General features: G+C 38.6%; 1 protein-coding gene across 1 annotated transcript; it reads left to right on the plus strand.

Moving 5' to 3' along the window:
* The first annotated feature begins 1,871 nt into the window (after positions 1–1,871).
* Positions 1,872–19,657, plus strand: LOC116539852 (sulfotransferase 1C1). Its single transcript, XM_032263034.1, has 7 exons — positions 1,872–2,007; positions 4,428–4,556; positions 12,992–13,089; positions 16,765–16,891; positions 17,855–17,949; positions 19,131–19,311; positions 19,545–19,657. The coding sequence occupies exons 1-7, from the start codon at positions 1,917–1,919 to the stop codon at positions 19,655–19,657; spliced, it is 834 nt and encodes a 277-aa protein (XP_032118925.1). The 5' UTR covers positions 1,872–1,916.
* Positions 19,658–19,936: the final 279 nt, after the last annotated feature.

Genomic DNA, 19,936 nt, shown 5'->3' on the forward strand with positions numbered 1-19,936 from the left:
TAAGGGCAAGGGCGAAGAAAAGAGGGTGCAATAAAGAGATGACTGATTACCACAATCTGAGTGACAGCAAGGGTGTGAGGTGGTTAGAACTTTTTTGTCTTTGGTCAGGTCACAATGTTTTTATAAATTTTTCACAAAACATAGTTGTTAACATAGGTTGTTGTTTTTTATCCCAGAGTTAGTTTTTTATAACTACAGGATTGTTATTTTTATATATTATCTTAGTAATCCAAAATTACCTTAGCCTACATATAAAATGGATTAAAGGCCCCGTATACAAAAATAGTTATATTAATTCTTTCGCTATTTCACTATTACATGACCTCCCGCCTTCTGATTACATTGGGTTCACCCAGATAATTCAGGATAATCTCCCCATCTAAAAATTTTTTCACTCAATCACATGTGCAAAGTGCCTTTTGCCATGTAAGGTGACATTCACAGTTTCCAGGCATCAGGACATAAACACTTTTGAGAGACATTATGATGCCTATTGCATCATTCTTCCCAGTGTTGTATGATTGCAGAGAATTTAGTGAAAGGGATGCTTCCTTTCAGAAGCCAAGGTAAAGTGTGTCCCTCTGAACACATACATGGATGTCATGAAAGTCCCCAGTGACAGGATTCAACTTCAGCTCCACATTCCCTCAACATAGCACTGGTGGCTAAATCTCCCAAGTTTGTGGTCCTCCCTGATGTCCATACCCATCAGAGGTGCACTTATTTCTTTACCTTCTTTCTTTACCCTGAAACACAGGTATTTGCAATGCTCAGGCTGCAGGGGTCTGCTGAGTAAGGGGTGCTAGAGGTCATATTTCTGGTGACAGGGGTTCTTCCTACCTCCATTCATAAAATACCACAAAGAAATATGGTTTGGTACAAACGTTATGAACAAGTAACAGGTGTACACTTTCCAATTTAGAGGATAACTCTTTATACATTGTGTGCTACCTCCCTGGAACAGAGTACATCTATTTGACTTTTTTTTCTTTTTGACATAAATAAATGACTTAATCCTTTCTCTTCAAGAACAAAGTGTCTAAGTCGAAATAGAAGTTTTTCCAAATGTTAACCTTGCATGAAAAGACATGATCAAAGCTTAGTGAAGTTACATTTTAGAGTGTTTTAAAGAACAAGTTGAAGACTGATTACCCAAGAGCATGGGCATAAGGACAAAATACAGGATCACAAAAGGGCTAAGGTTGTTTAGGAGATTGAAGTAAGTCCAATGATGAGAAAACACAGGTCCTGGGGGCAAGGGAGTGATGGGAGATGAAAAGGGATGCCCATGCAGGACCAGATTCTCTCTTCTTTGAGGCTTTCTTTGGAATAGTTCATAGATCACATTTCTGCACACTGGAAAAATCATGCCATCTTTTTAGTATCTCAAAATTAGTCCAAGTAACTTATTCCTTGCTCAAACTTGACAAAAGTCTGTGAACTGAGTGACCTCTCTGTCCCTGAGCTCCACGCCAAGGCCTCTGCTAGTGTCTCAGGGCTCAAGCATCGCTGATGAGCCGACTCAAAGCACCTCTTGGCTAAAAAATCTCCCAGGTTTGTGGTCCTACCTGACGTCCATCCCCACCAGAGGTGCATTTATTTCTTTGCCATCTTTCCTTACCCTGAAACAAAGGTATTTGCAATGCTCAGGCTCCCACAGTTTTTACTTCTCTCACTTAAAATAAAACACAGTAATAAATTCCCACTATATGTCTCCTCTGAATCTCTCAAATAATAATCTTTTTTTTTTTAAAAAAAAAAAGGCTTACTGTTCTAAGTATTAGAAATGACACAGCACACTTTTGTCTTAAGCAGCTGTACAATCCTCCCGTAAGATGTCCTTGGAGAAGATGAAACAGCTTCATCTGGAGGAAGATTATCTACACCCAGAAACTAAAGAAGTGAATGGAATCCTCATGGCCAAAATGATTAGTGATAATTGGGACAAAATCTGGAATTTCCAAGCAAAACCTGATGATCTCCTCATTGCAACCTACGCAAAATCAGGTGGGTATGAGAAAACGGCAGGAAAGCCAGATTTAGGCAGAACACTGACACCTGGAATGGGTCTCCCACTTTAAAAATGCAGGTTTTCACCAGTGCTGGCCCTGGAAAAAAATGAAAAACCAGACTTGCTTATGATCTTTAATTCACTATGACCCAAGATCTTCCTCTTATTTGGTCCCTGTAAAAGAGATAGCCAGAATCCCAAATCCCCAAAGGACTGAAGGAATTGTGAAGAGCACAGAAGTTCTTACAGTAAACTTGCCAACCAGCCAGACTTTGCTCCCATCTGCTAAGGCCTCCTGGAATTAACCACAGTCCTTGCCCCTAAGAAGTTCCTCCCAGAGGAGGAGACAGATGGGGAACTGAATGCTTTCACCCCACTAGAAAAGTACTGATAGAGTTGGGCCCAAACCTATGTGAGTATGATGGGGAGGATGTGAGAAAGGGAAGCTGGCATTTACCAGACTCTTATGAAAGGAAGAGGAGTTTGTGGAAAAAGCAAGAGTCAGAAATAGCAAAGAGTGTTCTAGGCTTGTGCAGGGTGGAGGAGCAGGGAACATCACCACCAGCAAGACTGTGATGATGACTAATAATCCCCATGTTATCTGAATATATAATTTCAGATAGTGTGACCAAGTAAAGCAAAGAACTTTAATCAGTTTGGTCAAGTCTCTCAGTGGCCACTTGACTCAATAGGAAGAACACTAGATATCCATAACCAGAAAGATTTCAGGAAAGGGCCCCTTCACCACAGTTCTTGGAAATGTGTTTCTGTCCTCTCTTTGGCTCCAAATTCCCCTCCTTAGCCTCACTCCCTTCTTACTAATTCAGCATTGGCTGGCCAGGGCTTTCTTAATAAACTTAGGTAGGGGCTTGCTATTAGTAGGTATCAGTTTCTCTAGAATCTCTTTTCTGTTTGATTTGCATTGGACACTTCCTCTTGTCCAGATGTGAAGGTAAACCTGTATTACCTCAGGGCAGAAATTTTGTGTCAGCTTACTTGGGAAATTATGCAGTTGACCCCAAGGCCCTCCATCTCAAGGCCTCAGTGCTTCCCCAGCCTTACTTCCCCATCTCTCCTACCACCTCTCAACTTCCTGAGAGCCCTCCTTCCTTCCCAGTGTGGAATATGCATGCCTTTGTCTTTGCTCCTGAGGCTCCCTGCCTAGGATGCCATGCCTCGTTAGTGAAGACTGACATTTTGTTCCCACTTCAGCCCTTCATTTCAGAGCTACCATCCCCCTCCTTCACTGAGCTCTACTGATGCCTTCTGCAGTGAGTCCACCCTCCTCTGAACTCCTAGAGCACTTTACATACCTTTACAGCCCTTCATGGAAGTTTCTCTTTCAGTTATCTGCATATGTCTCATGTTTCAGTGAGTGTCAGGTTTGGCTGCAAGCCACAGAGACATCAAAAGTAGTAAGAACAAAATGGGTATTTAGTGGACAATTAGGTCTCTCTGCTGCAGTCCACCTTTTTGCCTACACACATGTCCATTCACGGTCCTCTTCTGTATCAGTTAAGATTCTATTTGACTACATGTGTTAGAAAACCCAAAATAACACAAAAGGAAAAGCAGTCAAGAGGCTGGCATCCTGGGGCTGAAACAGTGGCTGCCTTGGTCATCAGCCACCCTGGTTCTTGCTTTCTGCTCCACCATCCTCAGGTCTGGCTTGTGATTTTATGGTCTAGTATGACTGCTGGGCCTCCAACCACCACAGGCACATTCCAAATACTAGCAAGGAGATAGGAAGGAAGAAATGAAGGTCATGTTCTTTCCTTTCATGACAGGTACCAGAATTTACTGGCATGGCCACATTTATCTGTAAGAAATAGTAGAAAATATAACCTTTGAGCCAAATAGCTATATTCCAAGCTAAAAATTTAGAATCTATTAATTTGAAAAGAGAAGGGATGAATGCATAATAGCTATGGCAAGAAGCAGTCTCTGTCACATCTTATCTCCCCCCAAAATATTGTAAGATTGTAAGCTTGTTAGAGCAGATACAATGGCTAATTCATCTTTATATCTCCCTAATTTTATTTGCTTCAATATTCATCCATGCAGCTACATTCATTAGGTACAAAGCCCTATGGTATGTACTAGGAACAAAGGGGAAAAAAAGAATGAGTCCCTACCTCCAAAGAGCGCTTAGTGTGGCAAGGAAGCCAATACGTAAGCAGACCATGATAATCAATGAGCGCAGATAGGGGCTGGCGCTCAGAGGAGAGGCCCCACCCACTCTAGATGGCATACAGAAGCCCAGCTCACCTTGGGGGTCATGCAGAAGAAAAGGTAGGTGAGCTGATCCTGCTCAACACTCAGCAATTGGAAGATTAACTAAATACACGAGTAAGCATGAAAATAGAATTAAATTGTACCACAAGTGGGTGAAGATGAGAATAACTAATCCTTCTAGGCACAACCTGGACACAGGAGATTGTGGACATGATCCAAAATGATGGGGATGTGCAGAAGTGCCAGAGGGCCAACACCTTTGATCGCCATCCTTTCATTGAGTGGACACTGCCCCCACCTCTCAACTCAGGTAAGTTTGCCCGAGTGAGGCCTGCGGGGTTGAAACCACTATACTGGGTCAGTTTTCACCTGAGAGGAAAATCATTTCTGCAGTTAGCCTTTTAGAAACTATGTCCATAAGGAACCGGGAAGGAGTCTGAAGGAGGTTCAGGTCAAAACACCTGGGGAGAAAAGTACTGCCATAAATGATTACACTTTACAGCAAATATACTAAGACATGCAAGACATAGACTGCACCCTTGAATATTTTGTAATCATGTTGGGAATAAAGGACATGTTTTTACAAAGCCAATAGTAATAAACAGTAGTTTTCACAGTAGGAGACAAGCCTTTGGTGAGAAGGCATTGATGTTAAAATCACACAGTCCACTTTCAACTGCTGATGTAGATTTTTTATCTGGGTACCTTGAGCAAGTCATTAAGCATCGCAAAGCCTAATTTTTCTTCATTTGTAAAATAATAATACCTAATATTTATTGAAACCCTATTGTTGATTGGGCCAATTACTTCAGCAACATTTATTGAAAAATATTTTTTAATCTTTCCTCCCATTGAATTGTCTTGAAACTTTTGCCAAAATTAACTGTTTATATGTGGGTATATTTTTGGATTTTCTATTCTACTTCTGTCATTGATGTATCGATCTTTATGCCAATATTACACAGTCTTATAATTCCTATAGTTTGGTAATAAGTTTTTAAATTAAGTAGAAATAAGTCCTCCCAATTTCTCTCTCTCTCTCTCATTTTTTTCTTTTTTTTGCTTTAGCTATTCTAGGATCTTTGCATTTTCATATAAATACTTTAATCAAGTTGTCATTTCCTACCAAAACAAACAAGCAAACAAAGAAACAAAAGTCTCCTCATATTTTGGTTGGGATTGCATTTAATCTGGTCTCCAATTATTTTGAACATTTTAAATTTTACTCAGTAATGATTTACAGCTTCATTATGTCTGTCACATCTTTAGTCAAATTTAATCATAAGTATTGTTTTATTTTATTAAAATATTATATTTTGATATTGCTGTATTTTAATGTTTATTTATATGTTGCAGATATGTATTGATTTTTTCTTTACCCTTGTATCTTGCAACTTGGCTTATTAGTTCTAGATTTTTTGTACTTTTCTATTGGATATTGGATTTTCTACACAGACAATCATGTCTTCTTTGAATGAAGACAATTTTACTTCTGCTTTCTAGGCTTGATTTCTATGACAGTATTTCTTTTTCTTGCCTTATTTCACTATCATCTGGAGCCTCCAGTGTAGTATTGAATAGAAATAATAAGACCAAACATTCTTGCCTTGTCCCTGATCTTAGTGGAAAAGCATTCATTCTTTCACCATTAAGCATAATGCTAGATGCAGATTTTTTGTAGATGGGATTTATCGGACTAAGAAGTTTATTTTTATTCATTGTTTTCTCAGAGTTTTTAATAATAAACCACTGTTAGATTTAGTCAAATGTTTTTTGACTTGGGAATTCAATTCATTTATTTTAATTCATTCTTTGTTTAGTGCTATAAATTTTTATCTCATCATCATGTTAAATGTATTTGTTTTTAATATGTAGTGTTTTTGTTACATTTAATTTCACTACATTTTTCAGAATTTTTGAAACTTTATGCCAGAAATGTTTAGTAGAAGTTTTTAATTTCCAGATGAAAGTGCTTCTTTGATTTTTGCCTTTGTGTTTGATTTCTAGTTTTATTGCATTGTGATAAGAGATTTGTTTATAAAATGTCAACACTATGAAATCTACTGATGTTTTATTTGTGCCTTAATATACCATTATTTTGTGAATTTTCTGTTTACTTGAGAAGAAAGCATATTCTCTATTACCCAAAATATCTAATATATTATGTTGTTTAAATACTTTGTATCTTCTCTTTTTTCCAGTTGACTTATTTTGCACTGAAAGTTAAAACATCCTATGATTAACATGTTCTGTTTGCATCTACTGTGGTTTCCATTTTATAAAGTGGTTACTGGATTACGTGGTACACAGATATCCATGATTACTATATTTTATTAATATAATGGAATCATTCACATTATAAACTTTCTTCTTTGTGTCATACATATTTGAGGTTGAATACCAATTTATCTTATAGCATCACAATCCTTGCTTTCTTTTTTAATTTTTAACATTTGTGGGTTCATAGTAAGTGTATATATTTATGGGGTACATGAGATGTCTTAATACAGGCATACGATGCATAATAATCACACCATGGAGAATGGGGTATCCATCCCCTCAAGCATTTATCCTTTGTGTTAATAAACAATCCAGCTATACTCTTTTAGTTATTTTTAAATTTACACTTAAATTATCATTGACTACAGTTACTCTGTGGTGCTAACAAATAGTAGGTCTTATTAATTCTTTCTAACTAATTTTTGTACCCATTAACCATCCCCACATCCCCCACACACACCCACACTACCATTCCCAGCCTCTGGTAACCATCCTTGTATTCTCTAACTCCATGAGTTCAATTGTTTTGATTTTTAGATTCCACAAATAAGCGACAACATGCAATGTTTCTCTTTTTGTGCCTGGCTTATTTCGCTTAACATAATGATCTCCAGCTCCATCCATGTTGTTGCAAATGACAGGATCTTATTTTTTTATGCTGTCTTACTCCTTTTAAGACAGCAGATTCCCTTCTGGCCAAAGTGTGTCTATCCATTCATCTGTTGACGGACACTTAGGTTGCTTCTAAATCTTGGCTATTGTGAACAGTGCTACAACAAACATGAGATTGCAAATATGTCTTTGTTATACTGATTTCCTTTCTTTTGGGTATATACCCAGCAATGGGATGGATGGATCCTACGGCAGCTCTATATTCAGCTTTTTGAGGAATCTCCAAAATGTTCTTTATAGTGGTTGTACTAATTTACACTGTAAACAACAATGTACAAAGAAAGGTTCCCTTTTCTCTGCATCCTTACCAGCATTGGTCATTGCCTGTCTTTTAGATATAAGCCATTTTTACTAGGATGAGATGATATCTCATTATAGTTTTGATTTGCATTTCTCTGATGATCAATGATGTTCCACACCTTTTCATATGCCTGTTTGCCATTTGTATGTCTTCTTTTCGGAAATGTCCATTGAAATCTTTTTACCCATTTTTTATTGGATTATTGGACTTTTTCCCACACAGTTAAGTTCTTTATCTATTCTGGTTATTAATCCCTTGTCAAATGGGTAGCTTGCAAAGACTTTCTCCCATTCTATGGATTGTCTCTTCACTTTGTTGATTGTATCCTTTGCCGTGCAGGAGCATTTTAACATGATGTGATCACATTCATCCATTTCTGCTTTTTGACAATCCATGTCCTGAAGATTGTCCTAATGTTTTCTTGTAGTAGTTTCATAGCTGAGGTCTTATGTTTAAGTTTTTAATTCATTCTGATTTGATTTTTGTATATAGTGAGAGACAGAGGTCTAGTTTCATTTTTCTGCCTATTGATACCTAGTTTTCTCAAGCACCATTTTTTGAAGAGACTGCCATTTCCCCAGTGTATGTTCTTGGCACCTTTGTCAAAAATGGTTCACTGTAAGTGTGTGGATTTGTTTCTGGGTTCTCTATACCATTCCATTGATCTATGTGTTTGTTTTTATGCCTGTATCATGGTGCTTTGGTTATTACAGCTCTGTAGTATAATTTGAAGTCAGGTAATGTGATTCCTCCAGTTTTGGTCATTTTGGTTAGGATAACCTTGTGTATTCTGGGTCTTTTGTGGTTCCATGTAAATTTTAGGATTGTTTATTCTACATCTATGCAAAAAGGTCATCAGTATTTTGTTAGAGATTACATTGAATATACAGATTGCTTTGGGTAGTATGATCATTTTAACAATATTGATTCTTCCAATCCATGGACATGGAATATCTTTCCATTTTTTTTGGTGTCTTCTTCAATTTCTTTCACCAGTGTTTTATAGTTTTGATTATAAAGATCTTTCAGTTCTTTGATAATTCCTAGGTATTTAATTTTATTTGTAGTTATTATAATCAGGAGTACTTTTAAATTTTCTTTTTCAGATCATTCACTGTTGTTATATAAAAATGCTACTTATTTCTATATGGTTGGTTTTGTATTCTGCTGTGTTACCAAATTTTTTTGTCAGCTCTAACAGTTTTTCTGTGGAGTCTTGATATTTTTCCAAATATAAGATTATATCATCGGCAAACAAGGATAAGTTAATGTCTTCCTTTCCAGTTTGGTTGCCTTTTATTTCCTTCTCTTTTCTGATTGCTTTAGCTAAGACTTCCAGTACTGTGTTGAATAGCTGTGGTGACAGTAGGCATCCTTGTCATGTTCCAAATTTTAGAGCAAAGGCTTTCAGTTTTTCCCCACTCAGTATGATACTAGCTGTGGGTCTGTCATATATGGCTTTTATTATGTTGAGGTATGTTTCTTCTATACCCAGTTAGGGTTTTTATCATGAGTTCCCACATGCTCCAGAGGTGCCATCTGGTTAAAAACCTTAGAAATCTGCCTGATATTCTACTGTGCTGTGCCTAAGCTGGCACTGAAACCACAAAATGTAGTCCTTCCCTCTCTTCCTTCCCCTTTCCAAAGGCAGAAGAGCCTCATCCCATGGCCACTGCCACCACAGGCCCATAGGGAATACTGCCAGACTACCACTGATGTTTCCTTAAGGTCCAAGGGCTCTTCAGTCAGCTTGTGGTAAATGTTGCCTGGCCTGGGATACACCCTTCAGGGAAGTGGGCTCCCCTCTGCCCCAGGGAAGGTCCAGAAATGTCATCCAAGAGCCAAGTTCTGGAATCAGAGTCTCCAACAGACTGCTTGGTGCTGTACTCCACCGTGGCCGAGCTGGTACCTGAAGCCAGCATGCCTCAAGGTCTCATTCAAGGCCCTCAACATAGTACCTGAAAATTGCTGCAGGTTACTTGGGGCCCAGGGACTTTTCAGTTAGCAGGAAATGAATGCTGCCAGGACTCATTCTTAAAGGTCCTTCCCTTTAAGGTAGCAGACTCCCTTCTGGCCCAAAGTGTGTCTAGAAATGTCTGGGAGCTAGGTCCTGGAAGGGAAGCCTTAAAACTCTGACCTGTACCCTATTCTGCCGTGACTAAGCTGGTATTCAAAATGCAAGACTCCACCCCACTCTTCCCTCTTCTCTCCTCAAGTGGAAATAACAGATCTCCTCAAGCGGAAATAACAGATCCCTTTTGGGCCTATGAGCTGTGTAGTCTGGAAATAGGGGAGGAATGATGCCAGCACTCCCTTAGCCACACCGGCTGGTATCGCAATAGGTCACGCGCCCCCATCAGTCCATTGTCTCTGGGTTCAGTTCAGACTAGGACTCTCCTAGGAGTGGCAGTCCTTGCGGCCTAGACTGCCTTTTGAGTTTATTTACAGCCCCAAAACACTTTAGTCCTCTGTGGCAAGGCTTGCAGGAACTGAAATTCTGACCACGGGAATCAGTGATTTCAGCGATTTCTTCCCCCCTGCACCCCCACCCCGGTTAGGGCTGGGCAGGCACCAGCTGAGTTCTTTCTGGGTTTGCTTTCTGCTATAAGAAGACAGCACTGAGTTCAATGCCTCACAATTGCTGTGCGCTCCCTACCCCAGTGCAAAGAAATGCTCTCAGCACTACATCACCACTTCATGGGGGCAAAGCGGGGGCTGTTGTTGGCAATTCGAATCATTTTATTTAACCTCTTCAGTGCCTCTTTCAGGGATACAAAGTTAAAACCAAGTACTATGACTGCTCATCTGATTTTTGGTTCTTATGAAGGTGCTTCTTTTGTGTAGATAGCTGTTAAGTTGATAGTCATTGGATGCAGTGGGGGCAAAGGGGTGGCATGATCAGTGGAGGCTTCTATTCATCATCTTGCTCTCCACAATCTTTGCTTTCTTATAGTTTTCATTGTGTGTTATATGTTTATCCATTCTTTTATTTTTACCTTATATTAATTATTATGTTTTAGGGTATTCTCTTGAACAATGCATATAGTTGACTTCTCTTTTATGAGCCAATTTGAAAAATATTAATAGGTTAGTTAAGCCACTCACATTTATTGATGTGATTGATGTGTTTGGTCACAATTATGTCATATCATCATTTGTTCAAATTACTGTGGTAATAAGTAATATTTACTGTGTTTCCCTATTTAGTGTATCCTTTTCATTTTCCTTTTTGTTATAAAAAAAAAAGCGGGAGGTTGTTTGTTTTGGTGGTGTGCTTAGTATTTAGGAAAGTTTGTATTTCTTTTTCCTAGTGGTTACTTGCGTATTATTACCATTTACAAAACCTTAATTCCTCTTTTCTTTTACTTAATATTTTACTATCTGGTCTGCTGGTTTCAAAGGATCTATAACTCCTCCCATTAATTATACAATAGCAAATAATCATATTCCAAATATTGAGTTGTATTACTACTTTATGGGAACCTATACAGTTAGTTTACACATTATTCTTTTACTCATGATCTACCCTCATTAATTTAATTGTTGTATTATTTAATGTGAAATATTCACCATTGATCCTTTTTGCAAAGATTTCCAAGTCATTTCTTGATTGAATGGAACTCATTCTAGCTAATTGATCAGGAAAGCCACATCTGGACTATATTCCCTAGTCCTTGCACATTTAAATCTTTTTTTTTTTTCTTTTTTTGTCTATCCTTGATACTTGAAGCACAGCCTGCTTGGAGATAACATTTTTTGTTCACATTTTCTGTCCTTAATTTCTTCAAAATGCTGATCAACAGATTCCTTGCTTTTTATGATGTTTTCAAGAGTTTGATGCCAGTTTGGTTCCATTGGCCTTAAGGATTATTTCATATTTTGCATGAGGCATGAATTTTTTTAAATCATAAAATATAATAATTTTACCATATGTTTCAAAATTGATCATTATGAATCAACTTTCCCTGATGCCCTATGGTTAACATATAAATTCCAGTCTTTTTCTCCAGAAAACTGTTTTAGATTACAAGTTTAAATACTAGTTTTATTCCACTGTTTTCATTTTCTTCTCAGGAACTCCAGCTTCTACTAATGTTAGACCTTCTTTACCTGTCTTCAACGTCAGCCACTTGCTCTCTGAACCTTTCTACTTCTTTCTTTTCCTTGTGTCATTGTCTTAATTGGTTTAATGCTTTTCTTCAATAGCATTTATATTTTCATTTTATTCTATTTCCCATTATCATTTTTATAATTTCATTTTTAATGCTAATTTACATTTTCTTCCTTTCTTTGAGTCCAGTCAAATCTTTTACACTTTCTCTTTTTGTCCATATCTGTTTTTACTTTTTGTACTTCTGATTTCAGATTTTATTTTCATATTCCCAAATGTTTGTTTCCAGATATTTTAGTTTAAAATGTTGCATTTTCATTTTCAACTTTGTAGTTGATTCTGTGGGGATTTGATTTGATTTTTTTTATTTGACTCTGATTTTATAATAGCTTTGTGTCAATGAAATCTTTTTTTTTTTTTTTTTTTTTTTTTACTTCATGAACACAGTTTCTAGTTTGAAAACGTCCTCTTCTGTCAATTCTGCCTTCTTCTGTGCAGTGCTGTTAACAAGTACTTAGTACAGGTTAGTTGGGAGGAGCAGAAATTGGCATCCTTTTACTTTCTTTCTTTTATGCAGAATTTTTAATTTTCTCTCTTTTGCTTCCTTCTATCCCTTTGCTGCTGTACCTCCAAGGAGAACCTCCCTTTCCTTACATATCTCATTCTCTATCAGAAGCTATCTTCTCCATAGCTGACATTTATGCTTTATTTGCATGCCCCTTCCATGAGGTTGGTGCTGCACATGACTACATCCAGCCTATATTCAGCATTTCAGCAGTCAGCATTGGACTTTCTATTTCCAGGAATGACTTTGTCTGTGCTTTATTTAAGTCTTTCTTGTCTCTTTACTGTTTTTTACAAAGCTTCTCCTCCTTGGCTCTCCACACTCACAGACTGACTGATTTCTCATCCTGGCTTTCACATTTACTAACTTGGATAAATAACTTGATCCCTATAAGGCAGTTTTTCAGCTAAAAATATTTCCCAGCACAATGCTTTCACATGCCTTATGGCTATTGTAGTTCATGGCCTTGAAAGTAAAAGTTGAAAGAAAATTTTGCATTCTTTAGACAGAGCTACTGGAGCTACAGAGCTGTTCTCATCAACCATCTTTATCTGCCCACAAAAGCACACACTGATGCCCAACAAGTACGGGAAGTAATATACTTCCATAGTTTTCAATATTTCATGAGCGCTTTCCTCTACCAGAATGAGCAGTAAAGCTGTCATCAGAAAGGAAACATAGGCATAAAAATTATTAGTTTAGACAGATTGCTGACTATTGGGTCAATCTGATTTCAAATGATTGGCACAGCAGTAATATCAAATCTATGCAGCTGATGAGAAATGTTTGGCTGAATGGTGTGGCCTTGTTTCCCAGGTCTGGATCTGGCTAACAAAATGCCTTCTCCTAGAACTCTGAAGACTCATCTGCCTGTTCAGATGCTACCACCTTCCTTCTGGAAAGAAAATTCAAAGGTAAGAAGAGCGAACTCTTCAAACCCAACTTGATTAGCATGGCCTAATAATGTCTCCAAGTAGAAACAGTAAAAGACGCTAAAAGAAAGTCAGTGGAGCCATATGGCAGATGATGGCCTTACCCCACATTTCCACCTACTCCATTCTGGATTTATCTTCCTTCAAAATATTATTTTGGGGTACATATTGGGAAATTTTCAGACAAAATTATTTTGACTGCCATCTAAGCCACATTCAAAGAAGGTGATCAATGAAACAAGCAGGTATTTCCTGAGGAAGAGTGATCTCTTAGATTGTCCTCTAAGGAACCAGCAGAGTCAGACCTGAAAGAAAACTATTTGGAGGAAAACCCGTGAAAAGTGGAGTAAGACAAGTAAGTATGGAGAACAATAAGGTCATGATGCAAGTCTGACCCCTATGAAGGAGAGGCAAGGAAGGAAAGTTGAAGACTCAGACTACAGTGCAGCCATGAGCAAGGTTCATCCAAGTTGATGGGGAGTCCTCCAGCCAAACTCAGCCATCAGAGAGTCCCATATCTCATAGAGTGGACCTGCGTAGGCATGCCTGCTGTGTTTACTCATTAGACAAGAGCAGCCATTTGGAAATGTGTTTTTGTAAAGAACATGGTAGTGGATTCAGAGTACAGCATTTGAGGCTATCCATCACTTAAGCTTTCCACATCCAGAGATCTGAACAGTCCATGTTCATGGCCACCATCTGGCTGCCCTGATGAGATAATGTACACCTTGGTATCCAAAATCTGCTCCTCTTCCTTTCAGTATGAGAAGTATGATTTTGTCTTATTTCAGTTTGTTTCCCCCTCCGACACACACACCTTAATAGACAACTGAGAGATCAACAGACTCTCAGAAACCATATCTCATGAAGCAAGCTCCTAGGTACTGTTACACCTTTACTTCCTCTGCTTTCAAAAAATATAATTTTGACACTTCCTAATTCAGATCCTATAAATGCAGTGTACATTGAATGTACCAGTGTTTCCTTCTGATTTCTGCTTTATAAGTTAGTCTTAAATTAATGAAATGTGTAATATAAACAAAATATTGAATTATACGTTCGCAATAAAAAGTATAGCCATTCAGCAGAACCAAATGCTTGTATCAGCTAGACCAGCACATCATCTCTTTGTGGGCAACCTGCTTTGTAAACACAGTTATCTGAAGATTGCTGAGAAAGTCAGTTGATGTTAAAAAGTGTTTTTCAGCTAAGACAACTGCAGAGTCTTAACAATCTTCTAGACTGAATTTATCAAGAAAACCATAATGGTCAAATCTAACCAAGATACTCTCTCCTTGGGGCAGTGCTCAGATACATGATGTAAGTAATTGCTTTTGACTTCCTCTTTCTTCTGAGCTTCCATGACTCACCAGCTCTTTATTTTGCCCATCTCCTATCTCCAAATAAGGTACAATACAATTGAATAGTTTTTCAAGTATCTGCTTGCTTTACTTCCCTGATTTGCTGATTTGCTTCCCTAAGATCATGCCCAGGTCACCTGGATGTGTGAAAACTTCTTGGTTTATTCCCACAGATAAATATCTTCACTAATTATATGTTCATTTTATTCCTCAAGAACCAGTATTTTCTCCAAATCTTGTAGACTCATTGTCAAAAGACATACTAACACTTTGTTAGTCACCAGACTAACATCTTCTTTTTGTAAAATCAGGTCTTCTAAATAATGTAAACATCTCAGTGGTAGTACTTCCATTTAGACTTGGTGTGAATTATTTGAGTAGGAAATGATTGTAGGGAGCTCAATCCAAGTTTTTCATTTTATGATGGTATGGTAGACTTAAAAATGGTCACTCCAAGATAGCTACATCTAATTACCAGCACCTGAAGATTTACCACATATTGCAAAATGGACTACTCAGATGTGACTAAGTTAAGGATCTTGAGATGGGGAGATTATCTTGGATTGTCTTGGTCTTAAATATCAGCACAAGGGTATTTAAAAGTTGGAAACAAGCATACCAAGGGAGGAAATAGGAGCTGTGACAACTGAAGCAAGAATCTGGAGTGATTCAAGGAAGGGGTCAAGAACCAAGGAGTACAGGTGGCCTCTAGATGCTAAAAACAAGAAAATGAATTCTCCCCAGACCCATTAAAGGAACCAGCCTTGCTGACACCTTGACTTTAACCTAGTGAAATCTGGCCTTCAGGACAGTGAGAGAATAAATCTACATTGCTTTAAGCTATTTGGGGAAATTTGTTAAAGCAGCAATGGAAAATGAATACAGATGAATCAAAAGATTCTCAGAAATTGTATTTGACATTGGACCCCACACCTAATGTACATTTGAATATGTTCCCTGTTTAGCCTAGGACTTCCCATTTCCATTTATACCTAGAAGGCAATAACCAACATAAGCATTAAGGAATATTACACAAAATATATGTACATAATAATAAGACTTTACACTTGTATCATATATTCTGATACCATAAATGCTTTCATAAATGCTGGATAGAAATCTAGCAGCAAGAAACAAAGCAGAGAAACAGAGTAATGGCAGGACTGCGTGACTGTGTTCATCTGAGTGAGCAAAGATGGAAAGCAAGAACCTAGGGCAATTCACTAAGAGTAAAATAGGGCTGGATGATTGGTTGTGTTGGATACAGAAGTTCCGTAGTGAGACACAGGACAAAAATTCTTGAAAAGCCACTGAGAATGGTTCCTCCCCAGCCCTGTGGAGAATCACACAACAGTGTAGGATGGGAAGGAAGCCAGAGTAATGAGGGGAGGAAGGTGTCAGCAGGACAATAAGCCAAGAGATCAGCTCCTTCTCACCAGACCACGCACTGCCTATCCTATGAGAAGACCATCACGCACAGCTCCAAGGATGGACTTAGCACTGTCCTGAAGGGTCCTTGAACCTCATCAGCAAATGAATGTAGAAGTGATAATTTATCAGTAAGGCTGGGATTCATATCATGGAAATTAAACCAAATGGCTAGCTGCTTTAGCTCCTCCCAGCCTAGAACCTAGTTAAGATTCCTTGCTTAGTGAAAGCCAATGGGAACCTTCGCACACTGAAAAATATACCACATGCTATCATCTGCATCTGTCCTGTCAAAATTCATATGTGAAATCTTAATCCCAACAGTGATAATATTAGGAGGTAGGACCTTTGAATGGGATTCATGTCTTGTAAAGCACAACTGTCTCAAGACAGCAGATTGTCACCACATACCAAATCTGCCAGCACTGTTATCTTGTACTCTCTATCCTGTAGAACTGTGAGAAATAAGATTTTGTTGCTTATGAGCCACTCAGCCTGTGGTATTTTTTTATAGAATCCTAGATGGATGAAGACAACATGAGTAGCCTCCTTAACTTCCAGAAATATCACAGTTAGGGTGAATGTAGTATGCACCATGTAGTATCCAAACTAGGACACTTCTGTGATAGAAAAGGGGTGCTCTTAATGATCATGCTAAGACCACAGCTATAAATTGGAACTGTGCCTAGGCAAACTAAAAGGGATAGTCACCTTTGATCACAGAAAACGCATAAACATTCAATTATTCAAATAGGATAGTCCAAGATTCTACAAAGAGGCTTTCTAAGATTATGGTCCTCTGTACTGGATGATACTTTGCTGTCTTGCTTTCTCTCTGCTTCTCATTCCTCTTGCTGGCCAATTCCAGATTATCTATGTGGCTAGAAATGCCAAGGACTGTCTGGTCTCCTACTACCATTTCTCAAGAATGAATAAAATGTTGCCTGACCCTGGTACATGGGAGGAATATGTTGAGACATTCAAAGCTGGAAAAGGTGAGTGGAAGAAAACTGTGAGTTCATATTTCCTTATTCATTCATCTGCTGAAAGCAGAAAGGAAGATAATTTTCATTGAATGGCTGTATCTGTCAAGGTCTTGTGAGGAAGTAGATGGCACACTCAAACCAGGTCATCTGGGAAGACTCTAACAACAAGACTATTTACAAGGCTATGAACAGAGTTTGAGGAAACTGACAAGGGCTAGTACCATATTCTGGGGAGAGTACCAGCAGGGAGCCAGATCTCTCCAGAGACAAAAGAGGACCCCCTTGACAGGGGCTAAGGCCTTTGGTGGGGGAAGCAGTGAACCACAGTGAGCCAACAGGAAAGGCATCAGGGAAATAAACACAATGTCCTCCTCTCCTTCTGCCTCTAAACGCCTTCCTCTGCCTCTTACTGACACAGTCCAGCTGCAATCCTGAGGGCAAAGGAGCCCATCGAAACAGTCCATGCAGGACACTATGCAGGGCACCAAGCAGAGAGGAAGAGGATGGAAAGTGGAGTTGGCAGAGACAACAGAAAATACCCAGCGAGCCTCTCTTTTTTCTATTTACCATCAAAGAGAGTAAAGGTGCCCAAATATCACAGTATTTATAAATTTTTCATAGTAAAAGTCTTCTTTTTCAGCCTGTTCAGAAACAATATTTATTGTATAATATTGACCAATGCACTGTGTGATGATGCAAGGAAAATAAAGGTGTTGAATTCCTGGCCACAAGACAATCTTTCATGGAGTAATAAGTTCAAGGGTGGAAATATAAGCCAAGGGATCCAGAATACTTTTTATCATCATCCTAATTAAAAAAAAAAAATCCCTGTCTTATGTAAATGAGAATTCTCCCCAGGGTCTTTGGTCTTCTGGTTGTATTTACTAAATGTCCCCTTTTATTTGAAATAATCAGGTTTGTTTTACAAGTTTCATCATGGCATTGACATCTTATCTCTCTCCTTCCCCTCAGTGCTGTGGGGTTCCTGGTATGACCACGTAAAGGGATGGTGGGATGCAAAAGACCAGCACCGTATTCTCTACCTCTTCTACGAGGACATGAAGGAGGTGAGGGCAGTGCCATTTCCATCAGATCCTCCCACATCCTAGGATACATCAATCCCCATTTAGAACCATAGCGCATGGGCTTTCTTACAGAACAGCCTTCAGTGCAAGTCCATAACACTCTTTGCAACTCAGTTTTATCCTCAAAGGTCTAACTACTTTTTTGGTATTCTAAATTTTCTTTGCTTTAATACAGTTTTCAAAAGATTCTTCTTCCACAGGAAATAGCACATGCTTTATAGTTGAATCAATCTGCTGGATCCTGATACTTATAAGCCAGATACATTTATCTACAAAGCGATATCACGTGTATATGTGTATCTCATGATATCTTTTTAAAGATTTACACTATCACATTTGTAAAGTGTACATAGTTGTGTTCAAGAAATTTAGCTTCCTTCTCCCTCTTGTACACCTCAACCCCATATCATAAAGTAAAGTTTACTCCACATAAACACTGGTAGGATTCATCCCATATATTGGGACAGTGGACTGATTTCTGAATTTCAAACCATGGTGTATGAGTGGCTGCACAAACTCACTCTTATGACCCAGTGCATCAGCATCCTAGAATTTAAAAAGTAGCATCTAAGATGTCCTTGGAAATTTAATCAAAAGCTATAGCTTTCTCTCTTTCTGTATCTCTTTGATGAAAAGGATCCAAGAAATAAGGATTTATATTTCTGGGTCAACTTGAGATTCATTTTATTCCTCCTCTTAGTGAACTTCTATTAAATTAACAGGTTCTTTTTGCCATCTATTGTAGTCCAAATACTAGAGTTAGTCACACTATGCTTCACCACCAACATTGTTCCTCCTTCACACAACCATCCCTCATCTCTCCCAGGAGTTATCATTGCTCCTTCTCACCAAATCTTCTGGCACCCTGTACTACTCTGCAGGCAACATGTACTTTTTCAACCAGCAGTGTGGTTGTTTGTGTTTATGTTTAATTCCCTTCCTGCAAGGTAAGCTTCCTGAGGGCAGGGACAGCCCTTACCTTTGTGTTCTTGCAGCATCTGAGACAGTACAGTGCCTTGCACTAGGAGTCACTTGAGAAATATTTTTGGAATATGTTTGAATTGATCCTTTAACTCATTTCTTTCAAAATACTGTCCAAATGGAACATCATCCCCAAGGGAAGACCCAACATGATTTGTTTGGTGTGACCGTTCCACATACAGGACCCAAAGCGGGAAATTGAGAAGACACTGAAGTTCCTGGAGAAAGACGTAGCAGAGGAAGTTCTGAATAAAATCATCTATCACACCTCCTTTGATGTAATGAAGCAAAATCCAATGGCCAACTATACCACTTTGCCCACCAGCATCATGGACCACTCCATCTCCCCTTTTATGAGGAAAGGTAGATAAGCTTTGTAGTCTAAGATGTCAAATGGAACTTTGTGGTCCCCATGATCTGGGTAGATTTTCCTGTACTGCTTCATGCTCCATTATTTATTATTTGCAGCAGCACCACTGTACATTTTTTGACAGGCAAGCTGCCTGTTTCTCTCCATTCTTGGTGGGGTTCCAAGAGTGCATGCTCACCTCTCCCTGTACTCCTGCAGCAATCAGTCAGATTTTGCCTTGTTTCAGGGATGCCTGGAGACTGGAAGAACTATTTTACTGTGGCCCAAAATGAAGAATTTGACAAAGACTACCAGAAGAAGATGGCAGGAAGCACCCTAAACTTTCGCACAGAGATCTGAGAGCCGTCATGGAGTCTGCCCTGGACTTTCTTACCAGATTTTTGCCATTTTAGCCTCATGATCAAGGACACCTAAAACAAAGATACCCTTCCTCCAGTCTGGAGCTGCTACACACTAGCTATAGGCCCTATGCCACTGTGATAATACTTCATCAAAATGTAACCAAATCCTAGGTGGTTTTTAATTAAGATACATGATCCCTCATGTAGACAGCAACCACATAATGTACTCACCTGTCCTAAGGCAAAATAAAGGTAATTTAGTTCCATCACTGGTTTA

This window comes from Sapajus apella, unplaced genomic scaffold, assembly GCF_009761245.1.
Source record: "Sapajus apella isolate SASKATOON/1434 unplaced genomic scaffold, GSC_monkey_1.0 scaffold134, whole genome shotgun sequence".
NCBI lineage: Eukaryota > Metazoa > Chordata > Mammalia > Primates > Cebidae > Sapajus > Sapajus apella.

Excerpts from the sequence above, each read along its gene's own strand:
- LOC116539852 (XM_032263034.1), top strand. The coding sequence starts at position 1,917 with ATGGCCAAAATGATTAGTGATAATTGGGACAAAATCTGGAATTTCCAA. Across the intron at positions 16,892-17,854 it reads GACATTCAAAGCTGGAAAAG|TGCTGTGGGGTTCCTGGTAT; the intron begins GTGAGTGGAAGA and ends CCTTCCCCTCAG. Across the intron at positions 19,312-19,544 it reads CTCCCCTTTTATGAGGAAAG|GGATGCCTGGAGACTGGAAG; the intron begins GTAGATAAGCTT and ends GCCTTGTTTCAG.